Below are 26,306 nucleotides of genomic sequence, written 5' to 3'. Positions count from 1 at the left end.
TGTTCCTTTACTATTCTAGTAGTGATTTCTGTTTGTCTAATACTTGAAGTGCTGGGATAGAAAGACTGAAGAGATATGACAAAGTTTCCTATTAATAACATGGTTCATGCCTATTATACAAGAGACTCAGGAGGCTGAGGCAAGAGGATTGCTTGAGGTGATGATTTTGGGGCCAGCCTGGGCAATGTAGTGAGACCTCATCTCTAAAAGAAATTAAAAAAAAAATAAAATCAGCTGGGCTTGGTGGCATATACCTGTAGTCGCTGCTACTTGGAAGGCTGAGGCAAGAAGCTCTCTTGACCTAAGGAGTTTGAGGCCGCAGTGAACTGTGATTGAGCTACTGTGCTCCAGCCTGGGTGACAGAGCAAGACCTTGTCTCTTAAAAAAAAAAAAAAAAAATCAGTCAATCCATAATAAAGTGCAGTTACCATAAACAGTGTTTTTCCTGGCAGTTCTTGAGAGACAATTCAGGTATAAGAAACATAGTTGTATCTTGGAACAGGAACTCCTTTTCTGTATGGCTCCAAACATGTTTGTAGGAAATATCACAGAGAAAGATACATGTCAGTTTTCCCTTTTCATATTTTTTCACCAGGTTATTTAAAACTTCTGCTGGTCAGTCAGCTAGGTGTTAATATAATTGCATACTTAAAATTAAAAAGGTGTTTTAAAGAACTAGATTGTTTTTGTTACTATAAGGTAAAGATGGAGATAGGACTGAAAATGTAAAATTTAATATTCTTGAAATCATTTATTAATTTGTTTCAGAATTGAGATTAATGCTCTTTAACTGTACACTTGTAGAGTTTTTTTTTTTCCTGAATTAGCAATAGAGCACCATCGTACTTAGAGTCATTGTTGAGTAAGTCACTGTGCACGTCCCTGAGGGTGGCCGAACAAAGATTCGGTTGTGCTTTTCTACAGCAAATGCACCTTCAGAGGGTTCCTTGGAAAGATAAAGAACTTATTTATGCTTATGGGGCCCCTTGACCTTCATTTGTAAACTTAGCTTGACAGAAAGGGAGAATTACGATAGATCTGGATGGGGCCTTTATTAGAGAACTTCTTTTCCAGGCAAATCATTTTACATGTGTTGAAGATTCTCAACTTCAGAAAAAGCTGTGGCCATCTGGAAATTTTGACATTTTAAGATTTTCTTTCAGAGAGACTGAGGAACTTCCTCTCAGAGAAAATTCTTCAGCGGGGAGGAGCAGCCAGGCATGATGAGCTTGACTACAGGACAAAGTCAAAGGGACAGAGTGATTGTGAGCTCTGTAACATTGTGTTTATCTTTTGACTTTACCTTGGACCAGCCTGGGTGAACTAAGCTGTGGCTGTAAATAAAAACAGAATGAGCCTTTGTTAAAAAAAAAAAAAACTTTAGGGGCCAGGCACGGTAGCCCACTCCTGTAATCCTAGTGCTCTGGGAGGTTGAGGTGGGAGGATCCCTTGAGCTCAGGAGTTCAAGACCAGCCTAAGCAAGAGTGAGACCCCATCTCTACTAAAAATAGAAAAATTAGCCAGGCACAGTGGCGCACACCTGTAGCCCCAGCTACTTGGAGGGTGAGCTGAGGCAGGAGGATCACTTGAGGCCAGGAGTTGGAGGTTGCAGTGAGTATGGTGATGCCACTGCACTCTTACCTGGGGCAACAGAGCGAGGCTGTCTCAAAAAAAAAAAAAAAAAATCTTCCGATTATAGAGGGATAAGCAGCACTTGTTTGGTGCTCCTTTGGCATATACCACCAAAGGTAAGACACATTCTCTACTACTTTGGCATAAACTGAAACTTTGGCAGCTGGAGGGCTTCATGGCTTTGGCACATGACAGAGACAGTTGGACAGGACACTTAGTGCATGGTGGAAATAGCGCCCCTGAGCGGGTATTTGTGAACATACGTAGTACTCCCAAAAATACTTTAGCTGGTGGGGTAAAGAGCTGGTGAAATGAGGTGCGTACACATGAAGGAACTGAACTCCAGTGAGGTAAAATGGCTCGCTCAAGATCACAGGACTCTTCAGTGACTTTCTCCATCCAGTAGATGCTCCACTTGCTTTCTCTTTATCAGAATAGTGAACTTTAGGCTGCTTTTAAACTTTGAACTTTTGTTTATATACTGACATCCATGTAGATGGCTAGTATTTTCCTGAATAAATAACCTTTGTTTAGTGTAGTCTTGCGCATGCTATATGAAGTACTTTAAGGTGCCTGTATCAGTTTAATGGAAATTTGTAATTCTGAAGTTTTATGTAAAATGAAGATGTGCTTGATAAGTCATTTTTAATAACGTACACATTGTTTTCAGAGGATGGTAACCTACTTTGGCTTCTCAAAAGCATTCAACTAGTATGAGGAGGCTTCATCAGAGTAGGTTTTTTGGAAAAGATTTTATGAGTGTCACAAGTGCTTGGTCTGGAGTTTGGATTATTTATGGGCTTGTTAAATGGCACAGTTGAATACATACATTTTTGAGGAAGACTACTTAATGAACATTTGTGCGATAAATATTTTTTAAGTACTATTTTAAGAGCCAGGAATAAACGATTAAAGACAGTCCCTTTATCTGGGAAGGAGATAGCCAAGTATAAGACAGTTAAAATACAGCCTGGTTAAGTACTGTGATAATTATAAATATCAGGTGCTCAGGAATTTGTAGGAAGGCTGTTGGGGGAGAAGAACAAAGGTAGGCAGGTGCCTTTCAAGTGGCTTTAGAGAAGGGAACCCTGACTTGAGTTTAGGTTACCGTCAGCCTTGTGTATCCATGAATTCTTCATTCAAGGGATTCAATCAACAACCAAGGATTGATAATGTAGTTAGGCCTACAGTGGTTGCCTCTGTATTGAACATGTACAGACTTTTATTTGTCACTATTCCCTAAACAATACCATATAACAACTATGTACATAGCATTTAAATTGTATTAGGTATTATGAGTAATCTACAGATGATTTAAAGTATCTGAGAGGATGTGCACAGGTTGTATGCAAATACTACACCATTTTATATAAGAGACTTGAGCGTCCTTGGATTTTGGTATCTGTGGAGGGTCCTGGAACAAAGTCCCGGTGGATACCAAGGGACACCTATATGTAAAAATTTAGGTGAAAAAGGAAAGATATGTTTCCTGAAAGGGGAGCAGCATGTGCCGAGGCCACAAAATGAGCATGGTATGTACATGCAGATCACCTGGGCAGCTGGAACGTCGGTGTAAGAATGAGTGGTAGAATAGGTGAGGCCAGAGGAACGGTCAGGGTCCAGATTATGAAAGACTGTGTTCTCCTTGTTAAGGAATTTGGATTTGGCTTTCAGAAAGATCACTCTAGGAGTAGTGTATAGAGTGGATTACAGACTGCCAGAGGCTGTTTTCAGTTATCTAGTGAGAAATAATCCCTAAATTGCCTCATTTGGGACCGTAAACAGTGATAGTCAGAGAGTAGCGTGGACAGATTTCTGGCCAGGGCTGTTGAAGGTGAATACTATCACCTAATTCAGGGAGCCAGTGATGAATTTTGCTTTGGATATGTTGCACTTGAGATACTGATAGGTCAGTGAGGTGATAGTGTTCAGTATCCAATAGAATGTATAGTATGTAAGTTTCCTAGCAAGCTCTGGGCTAGAAATACAAATATGGACGTCATTAGCATGTATGTGGAAGGTATTCCTCCCAGTAGACAATCTCCAGTGAAGAAAGGGTAGATGTCACAGCTCTGGGAACATTAACTTTATAAACACGTAAGGGATTAAGAAAAGAAGAAGCCTGTGAAGGAGATTTAGAAGGAGCAACTGGAGCAGAAAAGTAGCAATAATAATAAGAATATGCTATATGGTGCCTATCACTGTTTTTTTTAAATTTAAAGATATTAAGGGGGTACCAGTGTTTTTGTTACATGGATACCTTGAATGATGCTTAAGTCAGGGCTTTTGGTGTGCCTGTCACAAGAATAATGATCATTGTACCTAGTAGGTAAGTTTTTATCCCATACTCCCTCCCCCTTTCTTGGTTTCTTATGTCCTATATATCATTTTGTTGCCCTCATGTACTCACTGTTTAACTACCACTTATTAGTGAAAATATATGGTGTTTGATTTTCTGTTACTGAGATACTTCACTTTGGATAATGGTCTCCAGTTCCATGCAAGTTGCTGCAAACGACATTATTTCATTTTTTTATGGCTGAGTAGTACTCCATGGTGTATATATACCACATCTTTATCTATTCATGTATTAATGGGCACATAGGTTGATTCTGCATCTTTGCAGTTGTGGCTTGTGCTATGATTAATATTCAAATGCAGGTGTCTTTTTGATAAAATGACTTTATTTCCTTTGGGTAGATATCCAGCAGTGGGATTGCTGGATTGAATGGTAGTTCTACATTTATTTCTTTGAGGAATCTCCATACTGTTTTCCATAGAGGTTTCACTAATTTGCAGTCCCACCAACAGTGTATAAGCATTCCTTTCTCTCTGCATCCATGCCAGCATCTGTGGTTTTTTGACTTTTTATTGATGGCCATTCTGATAGGGGTAAGGTGATAATCTCATTGTAGTTTTAATTTGCACTTCCCTGATGATTAGTGATGTTGAGTGTTTTTTCACATGTTTGTTGGCCATTTGTCTATCATCTTTCGAAAAACTTACGTTTATGTTTTTTGCCCACTTTTTGATGGGGTTTTTTGTTTTATTTTTTGTTCTCTTTTTGCTGATATGTTTGGGTTTTTTATAGATTCTGGATATTAGACCTTTGTTGGATACATAGTATGTAAACATTTTGTCCTGTTCTGTAGGTTGTCTCTTCACTCTGTTGATTATTTCTTTTACTGTGCAGAAGCTTTTTAATTTAATTAAGTCCCATTTATTTATTTTGTTGTTGCTGTATTTGTCTTTGGGGTCTTAGTCATAAATTCTTTGCCTAGTCTGATGTCTGTAAGAGCTTTTTGTACATTTTCTTCTAGAATTTTTATGGTTTCATGCTTTACATTTAAGTCTTTTGTCCTGAATTAATTTTTATATATGGTGAGAGATGGGGGTCCTATTCTGTTCATCTACATGTGGCTGTCAGATTTTCCCAGCACCATTTATTGAGTACAGCATCTTTTCCCCAGTGTATATTGTTGTCTGCTGTGTCAGACATCTGTTGGTTTTAGGTAGATGGATTTTTTTTTTTCTGGGTTCTCTATTCTGTTGCATTGGTCTGTGTTTCTACTTTTATACCAGTACCCTGCTGTTTTGGTTGCTATAGCCTTGTAGTATAATTTGAAGTCAGGTAATGTGATGCCCCTAGATTTGTTCTTTTTGCTTAAAATTCTTTGGCTATTTGGGCTCTTTTTTGGTTCCAAATAAAGCTTAGGATTTTTTTTCCTACATCTGTGAAATATGATGTTGGTATTTTGATGGAGATTGTGTTGAACCTGTTAATCACTTTGGGCAGAATGGACATTTTAACAATGTTGATTCTTCCAATCCATGAGCAAGGGATGTTTTTTCATTTGTTTCTGTCATCTGTGATTTCTTTCATCAGTGTTTTGTAGTTCCCTTTGCAGAGATCTTGCACCTCCTTGGTTAATTATATTCCCAGATATTTTATTTTCTTTGTTGCTATTGTGAATGGTATGGATTCCTTTATTTGACTCTCAGCTTGACTGTTATTAGTATATAGAAATGCTGCTGGTTTGTGTACACTAATTTTATTGTTGTTGTTGTTGTTGTTTGAGACAGTCTTGCTCTGTTGCCCGGGCTAGAGTGCCATAGTGTTAGCCTAGCTCACAGCAACCTCATACTCCTGGGCTCAAGCGATCCTCCTGCTTCAGCATCCTGAGTAGTTGGGACTACAGGCATGCGCCACCATGCCTGACTAATATTTTCTATTTTTAGTAGAGACGCGGGGCTTGTTCTTGCTCAGGCTGGTCTCGAACTCCCGACCTCAAGCGATCCTCCCACCTTGGCCTCCCAAGAGTGCTAGGATTAAGGGCGTGAGCCACCACACCCAGTCATGTGTACACTGATCTGATAACCTGAGACTTTGCTTAATTTATTTATAAATTACAGGAGTCTTTTGATGGGGTCCCTAGGGTTTTCTAGGTACAAGATCAGATCATCAGCAAAAAGCGATAGTCTGACCTCCTGTTTCCCAATTTGGATGCCCTTTATTTCCCTCTCTTGCCTGATTGATCTGGCTAAGACTTCTAATACTCTGTTGACTAGAAATGGTGACAGTGGGCACTCTTGTCTCATTCCAGTTCTTAACGGGGAATGCTTTCAGCTTTTCCCCATTCAGTATGTTGGCTGTCGGTTTGTTGTATATGGCTTTTACAATTTTGAGGTATGCTCCTTCTGTGCCTAGTTGAGGGTTTTTATCATGAAAGGGTACTAGATTTTTATCAAATGCCTTTTCTGTATCTATTGAGGTGATCATATGGTCTTTGTTTTTGTTTCTCTTTATGTTCAAGAGTTCATGGAATCCTGAAGCATGGATTTTTACACTACAGAAATAAACCTATTTCTCGTTGGCAAAATGTGTTGATTGTAATGGTTCCTATTTTGGTTAATAAAGATGTGTTTGAGTCTAGATATAATAACTTAAAATTCATGGTCCGAAACTGCAGTTACTTCTGCACCAACCTAATAGTTCTTTGTAAGTCTGGTAGAATTTGGCTGTGAGTCTGGTCCTGGGCTTTTTTTTGTTGGGAGATTTTTTTTTTTTTTTTTTTTTTTTTTACTACTGCTTCCATATCACTGGTCATTGTTATTCTGTTCAGGACTTCCTTTCCTTTCCCTTTTTTCTTTTCTTTTCTTCTTTTCGTATTCTTTCTTTCTCTTTCCTTTCTTTCTTTCCCCTCCCTCCCTCCCTCCTTCCCTCCCTCCTTCCCTTCCTTCCTTCCTCTTTCTTTCTTTCTTTTCTTTCCTTTCTGCTCTTTTCTTTCTTTTTTTAAGAAATGAGGTCTTGGTATGTTGTCCAGGCTGGTCTAGAACCCCTGGGCTCAAGCAGTCCTCCTGCTTCAGCCTTTGGAGTCGCTCAGACTGCAGTTGTGTGCTGCTGTGCCCGTCTGGAGTCCACGTTTTGGACCACATTGTTAGACTACCTTCCAAATAATTTGTAGAAGATTCTTTAGCATAAGTTTTCAGTATAAAACCATAGCTACAGAATGTATATATGATGGAATTAAATTTGTACTGACTTAGGATCCATCCTGAGAGATTTTTCATTGTTAAAATTCCTTGGATGGACTTGTTTTCTGAGTAAAAAAGTGAATGAATAAAATTTCTTGGTTAATGAAGTTTGGGATTACTGATATTATATTGAAAGTTATATGTGATGAATTAAGTATTTCATAGATAAGAAATTTACTAGTTTTAAATTTTAAGAAACATAAATGCAAAATTTCTGTAAGCATCCCAGTTTGTGTTTTCCAAGTTTTCGTTGGTTTTCTAAGCATCTGTAAAATGGCAGTCAGAATTGGGAGACAGGGTTTCCAAGAACAGCACGCTTGCCTGGTACAACATTGTAAACTAAAGAAGGGATAAAAATTCCAACCTGCTTAATAACAAATGTATGTTTAAAAGAATCATTAATCACTCATTCATACAATACTACCAGTATGAATTTACTATTTCATTTAACAATGAAATTGAAAACCCACAGAGTATATCTATAATGAATGCTATATATATGGGTTGTTTGAAGGCTGTAAAAAGTTGCGTTGGTGTAGGATGGCAGTGGTCCCACCCACCTTAGTTTATCCACCTTCACTTGCAAAACTGACTGAGAGGGTGTGGCCTATCTGTTCAAGGAAGTACTGAGTCATCGCAACTTCTTTGCCTTCCTCTTTTTGCCCAGGTGGAACCCATTATTTTATTCCCTAATCCTGAGCTGGTATTTGTTTTTCTAATATCCCTGGATAATTTCTGTGTATTTTGTTGTTACAGTTACAGAACCAGTGGCTGAATCCGATGGTTGACTAATTTAGGTTGTCAGTGTATCCCAGATGGATAGTTTTCCATCTTCCCCATGACCTCCCTCTGTCAGGCTCCAGAGAGCAGCTTTCAAGCACGCTGACGTAAATGATCAGCTCCCCCTTGAATCTGGCATTTAAAATTTTTACTGCCGAGAAATGTCTGTAATACTTCGAGTCTGTCTTTTGTCGGGGTTCTTTCTTATTCTTTTTCTTTTCTTTTTTTGTTGTGGCTTTCTGCCTAGTAGATAGTATAGTACCTCAAGTTTGTCTCAGAAGTAATTGGCACAAAAGTCCTAAGAAACCCCTTTCCAGGCGCAACATTAGTCAGCAACTCCTTACTGTCTTGTGTAAAAGTAATGCCATAACCTCCTACATAGTATAAGGGAAATAATTAATTAGCTTCCTGCTACAACCATCCTTTGTTCTGAGAGGTTCTTTTTTTTCTTTGAGTACTTAGCATCTTTGACTGTCACACCAGGTACACAAAGCGCTACTAGGATTTATTAGACATCTTAGTGCTTGTTTCCCTTCTCCATTAATAGATTATTGAATAAATAATCAAGAGTGACATAGATCCTACCTATAAGCCAGTGGTTCTCAAACTGTAGTGTACATCAGAACCTCCTGTAGGACTTACTAAACCAGAGTGCTGGTCGCTAGTCCCAGAGATTCTGATTCACTAGCTCTGGGGTGGGGCCCAAGAATTTGCCTTTTTACCGAGTTCCTGAGTGATGCTGATAGTGCTGGCACGGGGTCTCACAGTGCTGTTACTTACATGCAACAGAACCCAATGCTGGCCAATTTAAAGAAAAGCAATTTGCTAAAAGGGTATTGGGTATCTACAGAATTGCACGGAGTACAGGAGAAGTAGACTTGGGGCTAGCCAACCATGATCCGTGCTTTCCTGTGACAGGTTTGATAAAGATGCTACTGGAACTGAATAGTGGACACGACAGCTTGTACAGCGACTACCATACTGCACACTGCATGTTTGGCAGACCCTGCTGCTACCACTAGCTGTCCAGGTGGATTCTGTGCCGTTCTTGCTGCTTGTTGTCACTAGCTTCTTGCTGAAAGTCTGGGGTGGTTGTGTCTGATTGGTAGCGCTTGAATAATTTGCCTGTACCTTAATCGTATAGGAGGTTGGAAAAACAAAAATCTAGAGTTTTCAGCTTCTATAGTGGGAAACAGAACACCAAAGCTTACAGGGTGGGCTATTCTGCAGAGAGCAGTTCATTCATGGTTTGGCTTCATTGGTGGATGTGACCAGCTATTTTTGTAAATAAAGTTTGATTGGAACACAGTCACACCCATTTATTTACCTAGTTTCTATGGCTATTTTCATACCATAAATGCAGTTAAGTAGTTGCAGCAAAAGCCATAAGGCCCACAAAACCTGAAATATTTACTATGTGGTCCTTCTTAGAAAAAGTCCGTAAATCCTGGATAGGAACAATGCTAACATTTCAATTCAAGTTCATCTAAACGTACAAGGAAGGAGTGGTTGTCTCTGGAGGAGAGGGCACAGGGGCACATTCTGAGGTGATGTGTTGGGTACCTTGATTGAGCAGGCTGGCCCTGTGTCTTTGCCAGGCGCAGTCACTGGTTAGCAGTATCCTATGGGAAGCGTGACCCCAGTGCATACATGATGGTAGATCACGGGGCACAGTGATAGGGGCCCTTGGAGTCAGTTACCTTCCTGTCGTCTGAAATCTGAAAGGCACATTTTAAAGGCCACGTGCATCTACCCTTTGCACCACACAGATCTGCTGCTTTGCTCACATTCGAGGTTCAGGAAACAGCCGCTCCATGGTTGCCTGTAAGCCTCTTTTCCAGAGAAGAAACTTAGAAAAGGGATGGTGGTGGGAAGAGAGCTGTAGCCCTGTCGTTAAGATTGATTAATCTCAAGGTTGCAGCTGGTACTTAGCTTCCCTCCTTCACTGTGCATTTTGTTTTCTGCTAACTCTGAGACAATCACCTTTGCAAGTCTCAGTGGCTTATCTGATGGGATGACTCAAGCCTTCTTACTTGAAGTGCCTGAACCCTGGGTGATCATATCCTCCTTAGGCTGATGTTGCTACATGTGTCCATTTATAGTTACAGTGAGATAAAGGAGTAACCTAGTGAATCCTCTGCATTCCAGACACTCCTCCCTCATAGCATTTTATAAAATTAGCCCTACCTCCACCTGTTGATCATCATTAAGTGCCCCCACCAAAATGAGCAACTCCCCTTACCTGCTGGTTCTTGGGCCCTGAAGTTTATAGTGCCTCGGTGGCAGCTGTAACTTGTAGTTCACTGAGACTCTTGTGCTGTTCCCTGCAGGAGTATATGTCTTTGGAACCAGGACCTCCAAACCTGCAGGCGACAGTTGCAGGAACAAAACCCCCTCGTGGCTCATTGGGAGTAATTATAAATGAGTGACTCTTGCATCTACTCGTTGGTCCGAGTCAATGTTGAGATTGTAATCTGAAGGAAAAAAACAACAACAAAATAAGACTTAAAAGGCGACACGATACCTGTGTTCTAATATTTGGAGGTCACTAAAGAAGAAAAAGTTACATCTGTTTAGAAACGAAATGAGTTCACGTATTTTCATGTGAAATAATGAGCTTTTGGCTCTGGCGTTTGAGTGGAGGCTCTTGGCCGCGTTAAAGAGCAGTTCCTGTGTGAACTGGGCGAGCTCTACCTTTTCGCGTCTTCTGTGATTCAAGGTTTTATGACTCTTCACTAGTTAGCTTCTCTGTCATAGTGGTTCTGTGCTTAAAGTCAAATTGTGGGCTATCATATTTTTAAAAGTATATTTGAAAAATAATCAAAATTTTTCTTCTGTCCACAGGACTTAAATATTATTTATTCTTATCTTCATGGAATGGAAATATTATCAAATCTCAGGGAACATCAGCTTAGGTAAGTGCAATGCTGTATGTAAGAGCATGTGCTATGTAGTTATTCATTTATTCACCAAATATTTGTTAAACAAGTTTTATATTCCTCATACTGTTTTAAGCACTTGTAACATGCAATACAGATTTGATCTCTAGTTTCCTGGAATTTATGTTCTGGTGGGTGATTTTGGGGTTGGGGGAAAACACTGACAATAAAAACTGTATAATACCTAGTAATCATTACTATGAGTACTCTAAAGCATGGTGTGTAAACTAACTGGGTTGCTACTTGAGTTTGGATGGTCAGCAAAGATCTCTCAGAGGAAGTAAGTTTTGAGTAGAGACCTGAATGACAGGAAGGAGCCATACCAAGAAAGGGGGGTTTTGGTGGCTGGAGCATAGTGACAAGAGAAATGGGTTTGGATGGGTAGTGATAGTTCCAGGGGGTCGGGCGCCAGTGACTTATGCCTGTAATCCTAGCACTCTGGGAAGCCGAGGCAGGCAGATTGCTCGAGCTTAGGAGTTCAAGACCAGTCTGAGCAAGAGCAAGACCCCATCTCTACTAAAAATAGAAGAAATTAGTCAAGTTTGGTGGTTCACGCCTGTAGTCACTGCTACTTGGGAGGCTGAGGCAGAAGGATCGCTTTAGCCCAGGAGTTTGAGGTTGCAGAGAGCTATGATGATGACACTGCACTCTACCAAGGGCGACAGAGTGAGACAGTTTCAAAAATAAATAAATAGTTGCAGGAGCCATGTCAGTTAGGGACTTTTGTAGGGTAGGCATGGATGTTTGCATTTCCTATCCCAGTTTTTCTTAGCCATGGGACCTTAAGCAAGTCTTAACATTTTAGCTACAGTTTTGTCTTCAATAAACTAGGGTTTATTGAAGACTGTGTTACTATGTCTTGAGGATTAAATGAGAGTAATTACCTAGAGCAAAGGACAGTGCTCAGTATGTGCTAGCTAGTGAAAACTAAACTCCTGTTTTCTTTTTGTAGTTTGTACTGGTATTTATTATGCCAAATGCTTAAGCTGGACATGGTACGTTGTATTATAGTGTTGTATTGAAGTGGAAGAAGTAGGACTCTTGATTTGGCATAAGTTCCTATGGACACTGAACATTTTCTTCTCTGTAAAATAGACTGTCCTGCTTATCTTACATCATTGTGATAATATTTGTAAAGACACTGTAGAGTACTATAAAACACGAACTTTTGTAACTTTCGTATAACATTTGATTAAACATGTTTTCCTTCCATGACCAGCTTATTCAAGTCACGTTCCTGGTGTTTGTCAGGTTTCTGATTGTTGACCAGATTGCTAAAATATAGTTGTTTGGGATTTGTTATATTCTGTTTTTTGTGTATCATAATTCAGCTGTTAGTATATGTCGAATAAATATATCAGGAAGAAAGAAGAAAACTGAAAATTAGAGCATTTAGTAATACTCAAAGTATTTTTTAAATGCAAACCGATTTATATATTCAACAAATTTTTTTGTATGTGCATGCCTCTGCCAGTAACTGTTCTTCACACCAAGGATTCAGTACTAAACCAAATGCATATTTTTTCATAATAAAAAAGAACATTATTTAATGTGATTGATAGGCTTTATAATGTACATGAGAGTATTATGGTTAATGGCACTTAACATTATCTAACTGCAGTTTTTTAAAATATTACAGCATTTTATATATATCTAAACTTGTAGTTTAGTGAAAATTTAGTGGTATAAATGATAATTTTCTGTTAATGGTAATTATAACAGAACTTTTGAAACAAAATGTAAGATAAAATAATCTTTCAAAATTTTTACTTTTTTTAAATGTTAGATTAGTGTCTGCAAGAGCACGCTATGAGAGATACAGTGCCAATCAGATTCTTTTTTGGTAAGTGTTTCCATAATTAATGACTTTTTGTTTAAATTTTAACTTTTAGCATTGACATTCATTTGATTCTGGAATAATTTCTGTAGAGCAAATTGAAATATGTTCATAAACCATGAGGTATAACGTACATAGAATGCACAGAAGTGTACAGTGCAACAAATTTTAATAAACATATACACCCATGTAACTACTACTTGGATGAAAATACCACCTTTCCAGAAAGCTCTAGTCAACTCTCTTTTGGAAAGGTAATCACAGTTCTTACTTCTATCACTATAGAATAGTTTTGTCTCTTTTTTAAACTTGTTAAAGGAAGAATCTTTTGGTCAAGCTTTTTGTACTTAGCAAATGTCCAAAATTCTTCTATACTTTCACATTTGTTCTTTTTCACTGCTAAACAGTATGTGATTGTGTGAAAATAACAATTCATTTATCTAGTCCACTGTTAATATTTGAGGTATTTCTAGTTATTTACTATTGTAAATAATAAAGTTTCTATCAACATTTTGTTTTTGTCTTTTTTGTTTCCTTATTACTCATTCCTGTTGCACATATTCCTAGGAATAGAATTATAGTCAAGTGCCATGTAACAGTGTTTTGGTCAATAATGAACTGCATTTACGATGGTAATCTCCTAAGATTATAATACCATATTTTTATTGTACCTTTTCTGTGTTTAGATACACAGGTACTTATCATTGTTACAGTTGCCTACAATATTCAGTACAGTGACACGCTGTACAGGTTTGTAGCCTAGGAGCAATTGGCTATACCATGTAGCCTGAGTATGTAGGAGGCTATAATCTAGGTTTGTGTAAGAACACTATGATGTTCTCATGACCAAATCACCTAACAATGCATTTCTCCAAATGTATCCTTTTGTTAAACGATGCATTATTGTACTGGAAATTTGCATGTTCAAATTTAGGAGATTCTGACAGTTTTCTTAAATAGTTTTACCCATTTTAATAACCATTACCTGTGCATAGTAAGTTCTGGTTGCTCCGCATCTTTGACAGGTCTTGATACTGTCAGGTTTTGTATTTGCTTCTTTTGAATTTTTGCCATTCTGTTATCTCATTGTGATTTTATTTGACATTTCTCTGTTTACTAATTATGGTAAATGACTTTCATGTTTTTATAGGCTATTTGGATAGCCTCTTTTATGAAATTCTGATTCAAGTTTTTGACCAATTTTTAATTTGTCCAAAAATTCCTTATGAATTCTGTACTGAAGTTCTTTGTTGGATATATTTATTGCAAATATTATCTCCCATTGTGCCATGTCCTTCTTATTCTGTTAATGGCATCTTTTGAGGAACAGAAATTCCTTTTTCAATTTTTCCCCTCGTGATTAGTGCTTTTTGTGCCCTGTCTAAAAAACAAATCTTATCACAACCAGTTACAGATTCCTTTGTTCCTTCTCTTCTCCCACTACTTCACTTGACTAGCCCAAAAAAACAAAAACAAAACAAACCCCAAGTCTTTCCCTTCCTCATGTTATGAAGGTTTTCTTCTTTGTTTTTCCTCTAAATGTTTTGTTTCTCAAATTTAGATCTGTAGTTCATCTTGGAATTGATTTTTGTTTATGATATGTAGAATTCAAGATTCATTTTTCTTAATTTTAAAAATATTTATTAATGATTTTTAAATTAATGACAAACCTATTATATGTTAACACAATTAACATATATCTGTGAGAAACAATTGGTCTTACTATATATCTGATATCTGCAGACATTAGTTGGATTCTCCCTCTCCTCTCCTGAGTCTTGCTCTGTTGCCCGACCTAGAGTGACATGGTGTCAGCCTGGCTCATAGTAACCTCAAACTCTTGGGCTCAAGCCATCCTCCTGCCTCAGCCTCCTGAGTAGCTGGGACTACAGGTGTGCACCACCACACCTGGTCGCTTTTTTCTATTTTTAGTAGAGACAAATCTTGCTCTTGTTGTGGCTGGTCTCAAAGTCCTGAGCTCAAGGGATCCTCCCTCTTTGGCCTCCCAAAGTGCTAGGATTGCGGGCATGAGCCACCACACCCAGCTGGATTCTCATACCTTCTGCATTCAATCTGTTGTCATATTTTTTTTTTGAATGATGGAAATCTTACTTCATACAGAGAAGAAGTTGGAAAAACAAGAAGTTATTTTAGTAGCCTTGCCAGATAATTTGGATATTCTTCTTTAAAACAATACCAAAACTTTGCAAGTGTCTTACAGGTTAGTTGCAACATGGAATCTGAGCCTTTTTTTTTTTTTTTTTTGAGACAGAGTCTCGCTTTGTTTCCCAGGCTAGAATGAGTGCCGTGGTGTCAGCCTAGCTCACAGCAACCTCAGACTCCTCGGCTTAAGCAATCCTACTGCCTCAGCCTCCCGAGTAGCTGGGACTACAGGCATGCGCCACTATGTCCAGCTAATTTTTTCTATATAGATTTTTAGTTGGCCATATAATTTCTTTCTATTTTTAGTAGAGACGGGGTCTTGCTCTTGCTCAGGCTGGTCTCGAACGCCTGACCTCGAGCATCCACCCGCCTCGGCCTCCCAGAGTGCTAGGATTACAGGTGTGAGCCACCGCACCCGGCCGGAATCTGAGACTGTTATTATTGAACTTTTTCTACTCTGTTGCGTTAAAGACCATGGGTCTCTTCTTGCCCTCTGAATGGATCAGTTATCCATTCATATGTGATTTTGTAGCATAAATTGGTCATTTGGAAAGTATTGATGGTACTGAATTATATAGTTTTTCCAATTTTTTGACACATTTTTTATACATTATCAAAAATGGCATTTGCTAATATCACCACCAAGCTCTTCCAAATTTAGAGAAATGTCAAGCTCACAGTAATGGATACAAATGTTTTAAAATTTATATTTTTGATTGAAAGCTTGGATTTTATCATTGGCAAAATTGATTTTCTATCCTTGTAGATGTCCAATTGACCCAGCATCATTTATTGATTATCTTTTTCCCTTTTCTGCACTGAAGTGTCCACTTTGTTTTAAATTAAGTGACCAAATGTATTATATGTATATATTGTTGTGTGTGCGTGTATATATGTCTTTCTGGTCTCTTTATTTTGCTCATTGATCTATTTGTCTGTCTTCGTGCCAGTACTGCCCTGTCTTGATTACTCTAGCTGTGTATCTTCATATCTGGTAGCATGTGTTTTATATGCAGTTCCTCAAAATTGTTTTGGCTATTAATGTTGCTTTGCCTTTCTATATATAATAATTTCTAGAATCAGCTCATCAGTTTCCACACAAAATCTTCCCAGCAGAAGACCCGTGGGAGGGCTGTGGGCTTTGGATTACGATAGCATTAAATCCATAATTCAGCCAGAGACAGTTGGCGCCCTTATAATATTGAGTCTTTCAATTAGCAGACGTGTATATTCTTGGATTTATTTGGCCTTACTTTAATTCTTCACAGTAATGTTTAGGATATTGTTCCTGCATATGGAATTCTAGCCTATTGATTTATTGTGTCTGGCTTCTGTTTATGTTGAAGAATCAATAACCAGTGTTACTATTACTTGTTTGTAGGTAATATGTTTTTTTCCTCTTGCCACTTCTGAGATTTTTCTTTCTTTTTGCTTTTCGGCAGTTGAGTCGAATGTTACTAGGTCTGGGTTTGGTTTGGTTTTTGGATTTATTCTCTTTAAAGTTTGTAGACCTTCTTGATTCTGTGATTTGATATCTTTTATCAGTTTTGGAAAATTCTTAGCCAGTAGTTTTTCATTATTGCTTCTTCCCTATATTCTCTTTCCTCTTTCCTGCTTTCTTTCATTTTGCCCCATATTTCTTTTACACTGTTTTACATTTTTTCATCCTTTTTTCTCTGTTCTTCAATCTTCTGTTTTTTACTAACTTATTTTCTGATTCGTACATTCTTGTCTTCTGTTTTTAGTCTTATATTAAACCCACCGTTTGAAATCTTAATTTTTAATTGTATTTTTCAGTTCTAGATTTTTATTTCTTTTTCATAGATCTCATTTCTTAGGTCAAGTCCCTCATCTTTTCCTCTTTGTTCCTGAACATATTAAATATAATAGATGTTTTTCTATTGGTTTTAGATCATATGGTCTCATTTTCAACAATCTTGATTATTTTTCATTTTTTAATTGATACATTGTAATTGTACATTTATGGTGTACAGTTTGATGTTTCGATATATGTATATGTTCTATAATGATCAAATTGGGGTAGTATATCTGTCACCTCATGCATTTATCATTTCTTTGTGGTGAGAAAATTCTAAAACCTCTCTTCTGGCTATTTTGTAGTATGCAATATTTTATTGTTAACTGTGTAACCCTACTGTGCAGTATAATACCAGAGCTTATTCTTCTTATTGTAACTTTGTACCCCTTGGCTAACCTCTCCCCATTTTTCCCTGTCCCCTATTTCCTCTCCTTAGTCTCTGGTAACCATTGTTTAACTCTCTACTGCTATATCAACTTTTTAGATTCTGCGCATGAGTGATAGGTGGTATTTTTCTGTGTCTGTCCTTTTTCACTTAACATGATCTCTTCCAGGCTCATCTATGTTGTCACAAATGACAGGATTTCTTTTTTTTTCTGATGGCTGAATGGTATGAGGTATATATACCGCATTTTATTTATCCATTTATTTGTTGTTGGACACTTAGGTAGATTCCATATTTTAGCTGTTGTAAATAGTGCTACAGTAAACATGGGAGTACAGATATCTTTTTGATATATTGATTTCGTTTCCTTTGGATATATACTGAATAGTGGGATTGTTGGATCATGTAGTGGGTAGTTGCATTTTTAATTTTTTTAGGAACATACATATTGTTTTCCATTATGGCTGTACTAATTTACAATCCCACTAACAGTATGAAAGTTTTCCCTTCTCAAATCCTCACCAACCCTTTTTTTCTTTTGTCTTTTTGATTATAGCCATTCTCACTGGAGTGAGGAGATATCTCATTGTGATTTTGGTTTGCATTTCCTTGGTGGTTGGTGAAGTTGACTGTTTTTTTTCATATACCATTTATCTGTCTTAAGAAATGTCTGCTAAGATGCTTTGCCCATTTTATAATCAGGTTACCTATTTTTTTTGCTGTTCAGTTGTTTAAATTCTTTATATATTCTGAATATTAACCACATGCGAGATGTATAGTTTGTAGATATTTTCTCCATTTCTGTGGGTTGTCTCTTCACTCTCTCAATGTTTCCTTTGCTGTGCAAAAGCTTTTTAGTTTGAAGAAATCTCCTTTGTGTATTTGTACTGTTGCTTGTGCTTTTGAGGTCTGGCTTAAAAAATAATCTTTGCCCAGCCCAGTGTGCTGAAGTGTTTTGCCTTTGTTTTCTTCTAGGAGAGTCATAGTTTTGGGTTTTGCATTTAAGTCTTTAATCCATTTTAGTTGATTTTCCTATACACTGTGAGGTAGGGTTCTAGTTTCATTCTTCTGCACATAGATATTCACTTTTCTTAGCTCCATTAATTGAAGAACCTGTCGTTTTCCCAGTGTGTGTTCTTGGAATCTTTGTTGAAAATGACTTGTGTGTGGATGCGTGAATTTAATTATGAGCTCTCTGTTCTGTTGCATTGGTCTGTGTGTCTTTTTTTTTTATGTCAGTACTGTGCTGTTTTGGTTACTGTAGCTTTGTATTTTATTTTGAAGTCCACAGGTGTGATACCTCCAGCTTTGTTCTTATTGCTCATGGTTGCTTTGGCTATTTTGGGTCCTTTGTGTTTCCATATGAATTTTAGGATTTTTTTTTTTTTCTATTCCTGTGAAGAAAGTCATTGGTATTTTGATAGGGATTGCATTAAATCTATAGATCACTTTGGGTCATTATGGAACTTTAACAGTATTCTTCCAATCCATGAGCACAGGATATTTTTTTCATTTACTAGTGTCATCTTCAGTTTCTTTCATCAGGTTTTATAGTAGTCAGTTTAGAGATCTTTCACTTCCTTGGTTAAATTTATTCCTACATATCTTTTTTTTTTTCGTAGCTATTGTAAATGGGATTTTCCTGATTTCTTTTTCATATAGTTCACTATTAGCGTATAGACATGTCACCATTTCTGTATGTTGATTTTGTGTCCGGCAGCATTACTGAATTCATATATTAGTTCTAACAGTTTTTTGGTGGAGTCTTTAGGGTTCTCTATATTTAAGATAATGTCATCTGCAAACAGAGACAATTTGAATTCCTCCTTTCCAATTTGGATGCATTTTATTTCTTTGTCTAATTGCTCTGACTAGGTCTTGCAGTATTATGTTGAATAGAGGTAGTGAAAATGGGCATCCTCATTGTGTTTGTGATCTTAGAGGAAAGGCTTTCAGCTTTTCTCCATTCACTAAGATGTTAGCTGTGGGTTTGTCATATATGGCTTTTATTGTGTTAAGGTACATACCTTCTATATGTAATTTGTTGAGAGTTTTCTTTATCATGAAGGGATGTTGAGTTTTGTCAAATGCTTTTTCTGTGTCTTTTGAAGTGATTATATGGTTTTTGTCTATCTTTCTGTGACTATGGTGTGTCACATTTATTGATATATGAGTATGTTGAACCACTCTTGCATTCCTGAGAGGAATCCCACGTGATCATCATGAATGAACCTTTAATGTGCTACTGAATTCAGTTTGCTTGTATCTTGTAAAGAATTGTTGCATCTGTGTTCATCAGGTCTAACCCTAACCCTATTGGCCTGTAGTTTTCTTTTTGTGTGTGTGTCCTCCTCTGGTTTTGGAATCAGAATGATGCAGGCCTTGTAGTATAAAATGAGTTTGGAAGTATTCCCTCCTCTTCACTTTTCTAGAATAGCTGGAGGAGGGTTGGTATTAGTTTTTCTTTAAATGTTTGGTAGAATCCATCAATGAAGCCATCAGGTCCTGGACTGTTCTTTGATGGAAGACTTTTTATTACTGGTTTAATTTCCTCACTTATTATGGGTCTGTTTAGGTTTCTTATTTCTTCATGATTTAATTTTGGGGCCGGGCGCGGTGGCTCACGCCTGTAATCCTAGCACTCTGGGAGGCCGAGACGGGTGGATTGCTCGAGGTCAGGAGTTCGAGACCAGCCTGAGCAAGAACGAGACCCCGTCTCTACTAAAAATAGAAAGAAATTACCTGGCCAACTAAAATATATATATATAAAAATTAGCCGGGCATGGTGGCACATGCCTCTAGTCCCAGCTACTCGGCAGGCTGAGGCAGTAGGATCGCTTAAGCCCAGGAGTTTGAGGTTGCTGTGAGCTAGGCTGATGCCACGGCACTCACTCTAGCCCGGGCAACAAAGTGAGACTCTGTCTCAAAAAATAAAAATAAAAAAATAAAAAATAAAATAATTTTGGTAGGTTGTATGTGTCCAGGAATTTATCTGCTTCTTCCATGACCAGATTTGTTGGTATATTTGTTCATAATAGTCTCTGATGATCTTTTCTGTTTCTATTAATATGATTATCAATTGTCTCCTTTTTCATCTGTCATTTTGAGTGTTCCCTTTTATGTTTTCTTAGTTACTCTGACTAAAGGTTTATCAATTTTGTTTATCTTTTAAAAAAACCAACTCTTTGTTTTGTTGGGTTTTTTTTTTTTTTTTTTCTCTCTTTGAGTAAGATTCTCGCTATGTTGCCCAGACTGGCTTTGAACTCCTGGGCTCAAGCAGTCCTCTTGCGTAGCTGGGATTATAGGAGCTTGCTCTCTATTTTGTTAAATTTGTTAAGACTTGTTTTGTGGCCTAGAATATGATCTATCCTGGAGAATGTTCCGTGTGCAGTTGAGAAGACTGTATATTCTGCAGTTGTTGGATGGAATATCTTGTGAATGTCTGTTAGGCTCATGTGGTCTGTGGTTCAGTTTAAGGCTGATGTGTCTTGTTTTTTTCTTGTGTAGATGATCTATTCATTGCTGAAAGTGTGGTGTTCAAATCCCCTGCTATTTTATTACAGTCCATCTCTCCCTTTAGATCTAAAAATATTTGCTTTTAATATTTGCTTTGGTGTTAGGTGCATATATGTTTACAGTTGTTACAGCGTTCTGTTAAATTGATCCCTTTATCATTATATAGGGACCTTGTTTGTCTCTTTTTACATTTTTGACTTAAAGTCTGTCTTATTTGATAAAGTATGGCTACTGCTGTCTGCTTTTGGTTTCCATTTTTTGGAATATCTTTTTCTATCCCTTCATTTCAGTCTGTCTTTAACAGTGAGGTGAATCTCTTGTAGGTACAACATAGTTGGGTCTTCTGTTGTTGTTATCCATTCAGCGACTCTGTATCTTTTTACTGGAGAATTTAATCCATTTTCATTCAAGATTCTTATTAATAAGGAAGGACTTACTCTTGTCATTGTGTTAATGGTTTTCTGGTTGTTTTGTAGATTCTTTGTTTCTTTCTTTCTCTCTCGTTCACCTCTGTAGTTTGATGGTTTACTGTGGTGCCGAACTTTTTCTTTTTCTTTCTTTTTTGCATATTTGCTGTAATTTTTTCTTTATATTGTTAATAGTTACCATGGACCTTAGCATAGTCTTTTAGTCATAATAGACCATTTTCATCTGTTAATGGTTTAACTTTAGGCACATAAACATACTCTAGACTTTTTCCCTCTCCCCTAATTTATTTATTTATTTATTTTGCCTTACTTTACATGTTTGTCTATTGTGTGTTCCTTAGTCTTAATTGTAGCTTTTTTTTTTTTTTTTTTAATCCTTTTGACTTTAAATCTTCATACTACGGGAGTGAAAGATTTATACAGCACCATTACGGCACTGGGGTATTCTGAGTTTGATTATGAATTTACCTGTACTGGTGAGTTTTATGCTTTCTTGTGTTTTCATGATAGTGATTATTGTCCTTTTGTTTCAAGTTGTAGAACTCCCTAAGCATTTCTTGTAACATCTGTCTAGTGATGATGAATGCCCCCAGTTTTTGCTTATCTGGTAAGGTCTTTATTTCTCCTTTACTTCTGAAGGATAGCTTTGCTGGATATAGCACTCTTCACTGAGTTTTTTTTCTTTCAGCACTTTGAAGATATCAACCTATTCTCTCCTGGTCTGCAAAGTTTTTGCTGAGGTATATGGTGATAGTCTAATAAGGATTCCTTTATATGACTTATTGCTTTCCTTATTCTTTTAAAATTTTTCTCTTTGTGAATTTTGATAGCTCAATTATAATATGCCTCAGAGAGGATCTTTCTGGGTTGAGTCTAATTGGGGATCTTTGTTCATCTCTCTCCCATTACTTGGGAAGTATTCAGCTGTTATTTTTTTAAATAGGTTTTCTGTGCCTTTCTGTATTTTTTCTCCCTCTGGCACCCTTATAATATAAAAATCTGTTTGCTTAATGGTGTCCCATAAGTTTTGTAGGCTTTCTTCATTCTTTTTTTCCCCCCCTCTGACTGGGTTATTTCAAAAGACCTGCCTTTAAATTCAGGAATTCTTTCTTCTGCTTGATCTAGTCTGTTGTTGAAAGTGTCAGTTGCATTTCTTTATTTTATTCATTGAATTTTTCAGCTCCAAGATTTCTGTTTTGTTATTTTTTCATCTCTTTGATGGCCAGGTACAGTGGCTCATGCATATAATCCCAGCACTTTGGGATTCCAAGATGGGAGGATCACTTGAGGCCAGGAATTCAGGAACAGCCTGGGCAACACAGTGAGATCCTGTCTCTACAAAAATAAAAAAATTAGCCAGCTGTGGTGGCATGCGCCTGTAGTCCCAGTTACTCGGAGGCTGAGACAGGAGGATCACTTGAGCCCAGCAGTTTGAAACTGCAGTGAGCTATGGTCGTGCCACTGTACTCCAGCCTGGATGGCAGAGCAAGAGCTTGTCTGTAAAAAAAATAAATAACTAAAATTTAAAAATTGTAGGCTTGTAGTGACATCCAGTCATACCTTTCTTTTCCCTTTATTTTGTACAGATTTATCCTTTACTGATTTTATTCTTTATTGATTTTTTTTTAGACAGTCATATTTCAGCCTACCACAGTGCTGTGCACCTACAGTCCCAGCTACTTGAGAGACTGAGTCAGGAGGATTGCTTGAGCCCAGCAGTTCAAGGCTGTAGTGCACTATGATTGCACCTGTGCATAGCCACTGCACTCCAGTCTGGGCAACATAGCGAGACCCTGTGTATATAAAAAAAAATGTATTACAAAAGAGTAAGGAAGTAGGATTTCTAAACAACTTATGTAGGCGATTCGCAGCCATTTGTTTCTTCCCTTGGTGAAGATGAAAAGGGATATAAAGAACTTTAAAGTACCTGCCAGAAAGTTGACAATAGTTTTTTCTTCTCATGGTAAGCAGTAGAGTTGACCGCTTAGTCTGGATGCTCTGTGGAATAGGATGGACCTGGGTTTCTGGGTGGAGAGTGATACTACTATTCATTGAAAAGAGAGGGTACCAGAAGAGATCCAAGCTAGAAGGAAATAATAATGAGGTAAATTTTGAACTGTCAAGTAGACAGCCAGGCAGCTACATAGTTGCAGCTCAGAAGAAAGATTTGGTACAGATATTAGAATCATTTATACATTAGAATTAATTCAAGCCTTAGGTTATGGTGAATAAAGATATCTGAGAGAAAGAAAAATAGAGATTGTATTATATACATATATATATGTATCATAATCAGGCTTAAATAAACAGGGCATCCAAATTATAGTTGAAAATGGAGATAAAATATTGATAAACTTAGGAATTCCAAATAAGATGGTCTTTAATATACATAAACAGAGTTGTCAGAGAATTTTTTAACGTGTAGATGAAATGCAATGTTTATGTTAATCTTCATTAGGTGTGATGATCTAGTACGCAGAAATGAAACCTGTGAAATTAACAATATAATTAATAAGATAGAGTTAATAAATACATACTTATGAAATCTGTATCTTACGATAGCGATTATACTTTTTTTTGCCTTAAGCACCAGGCAAAATTTCCCAAATTTCTAAGTAGTATTACTTAATTTTTAATGATTTGCAGTATTATCAGAATGTATTTCACATTATGTATTTCACATTGAATCCACATATATGTGAACATGTGTTTATTTACTAATTTATTTGCTTATTTATTTGAACAGTGCAGAAACTATTGCCAGATGTTGGTATATCCTGCTCTCTGGATCTGTGCTTGTGAGAGACGCCATGGTCTTGCCTCCTTGCAGGTACGTTTACGTTTGCTGCTTAGTGCACGTGGCGAGCAAAGTTAACATTGCAGCCATTCATTTTGTCTCTTACATTAAACTGTGTTACGTAGGATGTGTATTTTCTCTTAGCAGGCAATACGTTTTTTTAAAATGTCTTTGCTTGTTGGTCCCATTGGAAATGGTAGGATCAACTAAATATTTCGTATTTCTGAGGGTGTAATTTTTAGGTTTACATCATGACATAGTATCTTCTTCCTGTTTGAACCTTAATTTGTATGAGATTTGATCTGATTTATCTGATGGATTTTGGAGTTATTGCTGTTATTGGTTACAGAAAGGCAGTGCATCATCATAGTTAAGAAATTGGTTTTTTGAGTAGGGCAGACTGGGTTAGAATCCTGATTTCATCGTTTACTAGTTATGTGACTTTGGACAAATTTCAGTTCTCTTGTCTGTAAAATGAGGATAGTAATAGTATCTACTTAAGCATCGTCGTGAGGTTTTAGTTAGCTACTACTCAGAGCTTTCAACGGAATTTCACACTCCAGAGCCAGACTGTGTAAGTCATAGCTCTGCTCCACCACCTCTTGAGCAAATTACGTAATATCTTTGTGCTTCATTTTCCTTACTTATAAAATGCAGATAATAAGCTAGTTCTGAGAAATAAATGAGTTAATTTGTGTACAGCTCTTAGAACAGTCCCTGACTACTAAAAGTAATTGTTAAATTATCGTTATCATAATTATTAGATAAAAGAGAAGGGTGATTAGAAAGAAGATCAAATGTGGTATTCTTAGAGGATTTGCTCTGTTAGCAAATCTTAAGATTTTGGGGCCTCAAATTATGCTTTGGTGACATAAAAATGTAATTTTTTAATGTCTTTCATTGCATAACTATTAAATTTAAATATCATGGTATGGGACATCTCAGTTCAAATGCCATTTTTAAAATTATGGACTGAGTCCTGAAAGTTTACATCATTGGCTTTTGGTTAAATTAAATGGTACTTCTTGACTAGTAGAATAAAGCAGATACACTGTTTTTACAAAGAAAATATTTAGGAGCCAGGTGTGGTGCCTCATGCTTACAATATCAGTGACTCGGGAGGCTGAGGTGGGAGGATTGCTTGAGGCCAGGAGATTGAGACTAGCTTGGGAAACAGAGAAAATCCATCTCTTAAAAAAAAAAAAAAATGAAATTAGCTGGGTGTGGTGGCATGTACCTATAGCCCTGGCTACTTGGGAGGCTGAGGCAGGAGGACTGTTTGAGCCCAGGAGTTTGAGGCTGCAGTGAGCTGTGATCAGCCACTGCCCTCTAGTCTGGGCAATAAAGCAGTACCATCTCTGAAGGAGCAGGGGGAAGATATTTAATAGTTCTGTTTTTTTAAGCCTTTTGGCTATTGGTTTTTGTTTCTTTCACAAGTATTTGTGAAACTCACAGTAATGAATTTGTTTTGAGTTAGCCACTGAGACAGAGTAAACTGCGTTGATATTGCCTACAGTTATGTTTTAGTATTATTAGTATTTTTCTTTTGAATATTTTCTTTCTGCTGCTGCTGTGAATATTGAAGAATTTGTTGTAAGGATGTTTTGTAGCCCTTAATCAGCTGTGATAATTCACTTTTAGTTTGTGATGAAGACAATGAAGTTTAACTTTTTAAATAATTGCTAGCAATGTAGGAGATTTAAAAAAAAACAAAATCATGGTATGCATTAATGTAACCATTACAAACTTTGCAGCAAACATGATTATAGAAGTTTATTTAATCTTTATTCTAAAGAATAATTCTGGGTAGGGGATTTGTATTTTTTGCATGAAAGACATTTGTAATAGGTTATTGTAGGGTGATTGTTAGGATTAATGAGTTAATACAAATTAACTACCTAGAATAATGGTTAGCATGTATTAAGCATCAGGTAATTTTTGCTGTCTGTTGATTATTATTACAGCATAGTAGCAGTGGGATATAATCATTATGATACCAATGGAGTATGATAGCTACTCAGAATAAGAGGAGTAATAGTAGTATTCCAGTTCATAGAAATATAGCCAGTTTCTCTAGATTTTAAGATATTTGTTACTTCCTGTATTAGTCGGGAGACAGAAACTACACAGTAATTAGAACAGGGACAGTTGAATTTAAAGAATTAACTATTTCAAGGGATTAGCTAGTAAGAAGGATAAAGGAGCCTACCCTATAGTTGAGAGAGAGTTCCCAAGGAAGGAACAAACTTGAAGGGGGAATCCCCTTCCTTGTGTCTGAAATCCAGACGTTGTTGAGGAATATGTTAGTTGCAGCCCAGCAGACGGCAGAGTTCACTGGGTTGCTCTGAGCCAGAGCTGGTTCATAGTCACCTGACCAAGGCTGGTAGGAAGAGAATCGCTGACCAGGGCTGGCAGCAGGTGGACTCCCCGCCAGGGTGCAGATGGGCCCCAAGGCTGGGACAAGAAGCCACTCAA

At 37.2% G+C, this 26,306-nt stretch overlaps 1 protein-coding gene across 10 annotated transcripts in view; it reads left to right on the top strand.

Moving 5' to 3' along the window:
- RAPGEF6 (Rap guanine nucleotide exchange factor 6) overlaps nucleotides 1-26,306 on the top strand; it is a 170,261-nt gene that overhangs the window by 7,959 nt on the left and 135,996 nt on the right. For 9 of the 10 annotated variants that reach the window (XM_045550721.1, XM_045550716.1, XM_045550723.1 and 6 more), the window contains exons 2-4: nucleotides 10,792-10,862; nucleotides 12,673-12,729; nucleotides 23,781-23,864. In XM_045550721.1, the coding sequence (XP_045406677.1) occupies nucleotides 10,792-10,862; nucleotides 12,673-12,729; nucleotides 23,781-23,864 (212 nt within the window). Of the gene's footprint in view, nucleotides 1-10,791; nucleotides 10,863-12,672; nucleotides 12,730-23,780; nucleotides 23,865-26,306 lie in introns of those variants that run through there. The other variant, XM_045550724.1, reaches the window with a different exon arrangement.

This window comes from Lemur catta, chromosome 5 (assembly GCF_020740605.2).
Source record: "Lemur catta isolate mLemCat1 chromosome 5, mLemCat1.pri, whole genome shotgun sequence".
Taxonomy (NCBI): domain Eukaryota; kingdom Metazoa; phylum Chordata; class Mammalia; order Primates; family Lemuridae; genus Lemur; species Lemur catta.
The sequence above is the reverse complement of the archived record's forward strand: the minus strand, read 5'-3'. Positions and strand labels throughout refer to the sequence as shown.